At 44.1% G+C, this 6,600-nt stretch overlaps 1 protein-coding gene across 1 annotated transcript in view; it reads right to left on the bottom strand.

The window, feature by feature from the left end:
- Window positions 1-3,588: 3,588 nt before the first annotated feature.
- PDSS2 (decaprenyl diphosphate synthase subunit 2) overlaps window positions 3,589-6,600 on the bottom strand; it is a 303,979-nt gene continuing 300,967 nt past the window's right edge. Inside the window, exon 8 of the mRNA XM_006156956.2 lies at window positions 3,589-4,505. Within this exon, the coding sequence (XP_006157018.1) occupies window positions 4,347-4,505 (159 nt within the window). The 3' untranslated portion in view covers window positions 3,589-4,346. The remainder of the gene's footprint in view (window positions 4,506-6,600) is intronic.

Here is a 6,600-nt window from a genome sequence, read left to right on the forward strand (position 1 = left end):
TAATATGAGAAAGGATCAGGACTGAAGGTGGAAAAAGAGGTTAATGATTGTCTTGGTAGAGTGCTGTGTGTGTGTGTGTGTGTGTGTGCGTGTGCACGCGCGCGTGTTTCTAATTAATGATTTATTTAATTTTATTATTATTATTTTAAAATTTGCCATAGGGCACTTGTACTCATGACAGAGTGAGAGGAGAGAGGAAAAGTGAGAAAGCAAGGCGCCAGATCCAAGACTCAGAACCCAGGTGGCCAAGAGAGAGTCCAGTGCCTTAACCGCTGCTCCACATGCTGGCCTCAGTGCTCTGTGCTTCGTGTTTCTCAAAGAAAATACGAACAACTTTATTATTAATACAATATAACTAACAATAATGGAAGCAGTTGGGAAATGTACCTTTAATTTCTTTTATTTTTTAGAGAGTTTTGCTATAGAGTCTGTGCATTCCTCAGAGAGAGACAGAAAGTGAGAAATCACCCTCTAGAGGGGATGGCCACACTGCAATTCCTTCTCCATTCTCCTCTCAGGATTTTGGGTATGCATGCACATGTGCCCAGTGTGAGTTTCAAGATGCCAGGTCTGGGACTTGAACTGCAGTTGGCCATGTGGGAGTCCAGTGATGTAACCATTATGCTATCTGCTGGTCCTGAGTATCTTCAATTTCAAATCATTAAAAAAAAAAAATGATGATGTTCTGACAGTTGTTTAATTATACTGAATGGGTCAGCGGGTGGCGTGATGATTAAGGTGGCTGGATCTCACATGCCCACCAAGTCCTGTAGCGTAATCACCCCCCATAGGGGGAAATGCCTTCGCATTCTCTCTCTCTCTCTCTTTCCCCCTCCAGCAAGTGCGCAAGCCCTCTGGCAAATTGAGAAGTATATATATATATATATGTATGTGTATATATATATATATATACATATACACACACGAATACACACACACACACACACATACAAATGAATTAAAAATAAACCAGTCTGGGACCAGCAGTTGGCGTAACGGCAACTGGACTCCCATGTAATTGACCTTGGTTTGAGTCCTGGACCCAGTGGCTTAAACTCATGCTGGGCACGTGTGCGTGCGTGTCCAAGATCCTGAGAGGAGAATGGAGAAGGGATTGCGGCGTGGCCATCCCCCTGGGGGGGTGATGTCTCGCTTTCTGTCTCTATAGCACGCGCTCTATAGCAAAAACCTCTCAAAAAGAAAAACAAAAAACAGTCCACCGGATCCCTGATGCTCTCTGCTTCGGCAAGATGTCTGCCTTCCCCAGATTGGGCGGCCATCCTTACAGAGCCTAAAGATCAGTTCTGGAGCTCCTACTGGCCAGATCGTAACAAGAGGATTTCAGCATGAGAAAGCACATGAAGAGGCAGGGACGCATCTTCTGGGAACTAAGAACACAGGGAGAGTTTGGTTGGAGAAGCAAGGTTTTCCCTATTAGTGAAGGGCCTGCTGATTAGCTAAGAGTATCCTTGGGCTGTAATTTTGTTGATTAAACAGAAATACCCTAAGCTCCTCTACCCAAAAAATACCTTTGGTATAGCTATTTGTCAAGTTTCTTTTCTTTCTTTTTTTTTTTTTTTAAATAACTATAATTGTTCTGTGGAGTGTGTGGTGTTTTAGATAAGGTCTTGCTGTATCGCAGTCCTCCCGCTCAGCCTCCAGAGTAGCTGGAGTGACAGGAGTGTGGCCAGCTCTTTGGGTGGGCTGGAAAACGCATTACATTTTACATAAACTTGCCAAGATGTGGAGGAAGCGAGAACTCTGCTAAATATGACCTGTGGAGAGAAGCAAGGCAGTGCTGTGGGCGGAGGCAGAGCTGTCACTCAGAGGGGACGGCGTGGGCGCTGGTCCTGGGGCCATCGACTGGCAGTCAGGTAGCAAGGCAGAGCGGACGCAGTGAAGGGCACAAAAGCGAGAAACGGGACGTAAAAGAGGTCCCACAGGAAGCAGAAAGGTGGGTGTTGAAACAGAAGAATCCTGGGTGACATGTGAGGAAGGAGAGTTAGAATACTTGAGGTCACCTGTGAGGTGGCTTAGCCAGAAGGCTGCTATTAAGTTTGTTTGTTTGTTTGTTTGTTTGTTTTGCTATAGGGTGCATGGGCTGGCCAGAGATAAAGACAGAGAGAGAGGGAACCTGAGAAAGCACCCCAGGTGGATGGCCATGCTACAATCCCTTTCCCTCCGTTCTCCTCTCAGGATTTTGGGCATTCACGCTCACACACGCACCAGGAGTGTTCTTGAAGCCAGCCGGGTCTGGGACTCCAACCCGCATCGTCGTCTTACGTGGGATCCACCCACCTTAACCACCACCACACCTGCTGGTCCTGCCATTAAACTTTCAATATTCCTTCAGACCCTTGACCTCCCCTCCTCCCTCGTCTCACATAGTATACTTACTGCTATTAGACAGAAGGGGCAAGCTTGGAGAAAGACGAACTTGGAAGGGGCTCTGTACATTATCTTGTTTCATTTCATTTTCCAGGTGAGGAAACTGGGGCTCAGAGGGAAGCGACTGCTCAGGGTCATACAGAAACCAGATGCTAAATCAGAATTCGGGGATCCCGAGGACCTGCCTGTCACCCCGCAGTTCCTGACCGGGGCTATATGAAGCCGACAGCCCACTGAAGTCCGTCACACCCAGAGAGCACAAAGCTTGGCTCCTCTGCGGAGTTAATGATTATAGCCTAGTCCGACCCAGAACATCTGAGCCAGTTACTCATTAAGCCATTTTCACTGAGAAGAGACATTTCAGACAGAAGAGCAGCGCGTCCTCTTAAGCTAAGTCTACGGACTGTCAGGTTACTGTGGCATGCACTGTACAACGGCGACCTTAACATTTCATACAGAATACCTTAACCTCTGTACCTTTCTATTTTCTCTCACTGCACGCCACATGCAGGGCCCAGATTAAATGGTTTCGAGACTTTTAGGGGGAAAGATTTAACTAAAATAACTTCACTGAGTGCTTAAGTGAACTAGGTAATAAAATCTGCTCGCTGTGTCCGCTGTCCCCAGATAGGGCTGTAATTACACCACAGACGGGAGAAAGGTAGCTCAATCTCAGTCTTGATCGTTTATGTAAACTCAGCCTTCTTGTCAGCGGTGTTCTCATATTGCATGCACGAAGACCGCAAAAATCATCTCCTGCGAACCACACGGAGACAGTGTCTCACTGCAGGCCTGTGAGACGGCTTATGCTTTTTCTGTGATTGGATGTCTGTGGTTAAAGACCAAAATCTGATGTTCCGAGCTAAAAACAAACCCAAAAAAACTGTTACCAATGAATTCCCCAGAACAGTTGTGTTTCTGAAACTTGTAAAAGTTGAAGGTATTCTTCAAACCAAAATATTATAAATGAATATAGTTCATAAAGCTCCTTTCTTATTAAATCAAAAAAGTTTGGTTCTTAGAAATGTGTTTGAAACATATTGATCTTCCGAAAGGAAAAACAGACAATTTCTTTTTTTTTTAAGAATTATTTACTTATTTAATTCCATTTGTTATTATAATTAGTGTTATTATTTAAATTTTGACCAGAGAGAGAGAGAGAGAGAGAGAAAGGGAAGGTGAAAAAGCAAGCCGCCAGGTCCGGGACTTGAACCACGATAGGCCATGTGGGAATCCAGCGCCCTTAACCACCATGCCACCTGCTGGTCCCAAAACAGACTATTTCTAATATGACAAAATTAACATTTGATAACATTTTAATCTCCTACTTCACATATTTGGCAACTTTTCAGAAATGTCTCCAAAAAAGTCTTACAAAAACTGTGAAGCACCAAGTGTATTCATATATCTACAAATACAGAGACATAACTTGAAGACAACAAATAAGGTGTATTTTCCCTTAATTCATTGAACTGCTCTCCGTTATGACAAATTGGTCACCAGTTTCTGGTTTGACAGTCCTCCCTGACCGGTATTGGTAATGTTTCTCCTGACACCTGCAGCTTCCAGCTTGCTTTATCCTCTCTAGAAGGAAAACCACAGGCCACCGCCCTGGCGCCATCCCTGGCTCGGTCCAATCAATAAGGACTTATTTCCTGTCCATTTGCTGAGGTCACAGGAGTGAATCTCATTAATTATTTCTGCTACTGCAGCCTCAAGTGTGCTTCTGGTGTGACAAGTGAAAACTGCTTGACCTTTTTTTTTCTTCTAATTTTGTTTGTAGTGGTTCCAGAAAGAAGGCAGTATTCATTTAGCAGTGTGAGAAAAGGAAGGAATAAAATGTATATGATTTTAAAGTCATGAATGCATTTAGACATTTCATCGCAAAAGCGTGCTCCCATCACCTCATTTCCTAGGATTTTCAGCTAACGAAACAATAGCGTCTTTTTAATTTGGTGTCATAAAAATCTGGTCACAGCAAACACAATGTTTTCTAAAGCAGATCTGGCCTCCGAGGGAGGAAAGCTCTCCAGGGCTTCCAGTGCCTTGTTTCCATGGTAACGACACAGGTCAATAGCTGAAGTCACACCTTGGCCAGCTTTGATTGTTTCTCGCAACTGTTAAGAAACAAACGCACAATAGCAGTCAGTTTTAAGGTGCACAGTAAGCATCACAATTACACTGCGTGTGTGTGTGTGTGTGTGTGTGTGTGTGTGTGTGTGTGTGTGTGTGTGTGTGTGTGTGTGTGTGTGTGTGTGTGTGTGTGTGTGTGTGTGTGTGTGTGTGTGTGTGTGTGTGTGTGTGTGTGTGTGTGTGTGTTTGTAGGGGAAACGAAGGAGGGAAGAAACACAATAGATTATTTCTGAATAAATATTCCTTTATTTAGAGGAAAAGAGGACATCATTCCCCAGTGATCTTGAGGCCCCGGCTTTCCCTAAGGCTGCTGGAGTCTGAGCCACACAGTGGGTTCCAATGAGCCTAATTACACCTCCTCCCGGCTCCCACCTCTCGTATCCGAAATGTGGGGATGGCAGTGACAAAAACGGAGGGCATCTACGTCGCTGGCATTTTGATTTCCGCAGCCTGCTATATATTCGCATGGAAGGAAGGCTTCACTAACATCTTAGCTAATAACTTTTTTTAACACCATATGTTGACACAATGGTCCATATGAAAATTCAAGAAAGACATATGTATTAAGATCGGAATGCTGCATTTTTAAAGGAAGAGACTTTATCTGACTGGGAAGAATGAAATCAAACACACTTTGTAAAGAATACAGTAAACTCTTATTGACAAACCAACTTGAAGTCTGGTTCCTTTCTTTGTTGATGAGAAAGGAACCCACATGGTCAACTGAGTGGTTTGAGTCTTGGACTTAGAGGCTTAAGAAACATGCTGGACAGGCCAGCAGGTGACATGGTGGTTAAGGCACTGGACTACCACATGGCTAACCACAGTTCAGGTCCTGGGTCTGGTGGCTTACTTTCTTGTTTTCCCTCTCTTTGTCTTTGTCTCTCTGTCTCTGTCAATCTGTGGTCAGTGTATATGGCCTATGGCAAATTAAAAATAATAAATAGGGGACCAGCAGGTGGCGTGGTGGGTAAAGTGCTGAACACTCCCACATGGCTGACCACGGTTCGAGTCCTGGACCTGGTGGCTTACTTTCTCACTTTCCCACTCTCTCTCTGTGTGTCTTTCTTTGGTTAAATTAAAATTTAAAAAATGAAGAAATAAAATTTAATTAAAATCTTTAAAAAATAATAATAAATAAAATTAAATAATTCTAAGAAAAAAAGAAAGTCACATCCTATTAAAAACAAAACAAAAACAAAAACATGCCAGGTACGTGTGTGCCTGTTGTCAAAATCCTGAGAGAAGACTGGGATTGCAGTGAGGTCATCCCTTCTGGGGGCTGCTTTCTCACTTTCCCTCTCTCTCTCTCCCTCTCTCTGTCTCTCTCTGGTGAGAGCATATGCCCAACAGCAAACTAAAAAACATTAAAATGAAGATTTATATTTAGTTGACCTGCTCACTTTCTCTTACCCTAGCTCTCTCTCTCTCTCTCATCTTCCTCAGCAAATGCCTTAAATGTCTGCCTGATCCTCTAAGCTGGAACAGTCCTTTCATCCTCCTTATCTGATCAGGCCCCAGGGCAGTTCCAGGGTTGCTCGCCCATGACTGAACTTTCTAGTCCTCAGAGATTGGGTGGAGCAAGGGTCCAGGTGACAAGCACTAATCTTGGAGTTGTGAATTATGCATGTCATTTCCGGGTGGCAGCATTGAATTGGCCACATGAGTCCTTCTAGAACTTTCCCTTTGACATGCCATCCAGCCTCAGTCTTGATCCAAAAGACTTTACTAAGCACCATAATGCCTCATCTACTTGTGATGGGCACGCAGTATGGGCAAGAAAACCCAACTGTTGCTTTAAACATCAAGACGGTGAGATTATCTGTGGCCACTCTGACTGATACGATAAGTCCCAGTCATCCTGTCTCCTTCAGACTGGAATTTACCCTTGACTCTTCACTTCCATAGCCACTACATTAATTTGGGCTGTGGCCATTCCCCACCTGGCTTATTTTTTGCAATCACCTCCTGAAGAGTCTTCTCACCAGTTCTGCACCCTTGGATTCTATCTGCCAGGCTGCCAAGGAGATGCTTCCAAAATACAAACACACTCTTGCTTAAAATCCTTCACTGCCTTCC

Source organism: Tupaia chinensis, unplaced genomic scaffold (genome assembly GCF_000334495.1).
Source record: "Tupaia chinensis unplaced genomic scaffold, TupChi_1.0 Scaffold000527_1, whole genome shotgun sequence".
NCBI lineage: Eukaryota > Metazoa > Chordata > Mammalia > Scandentia > Tupaiidae > Tupaia > Tupaia belangeri.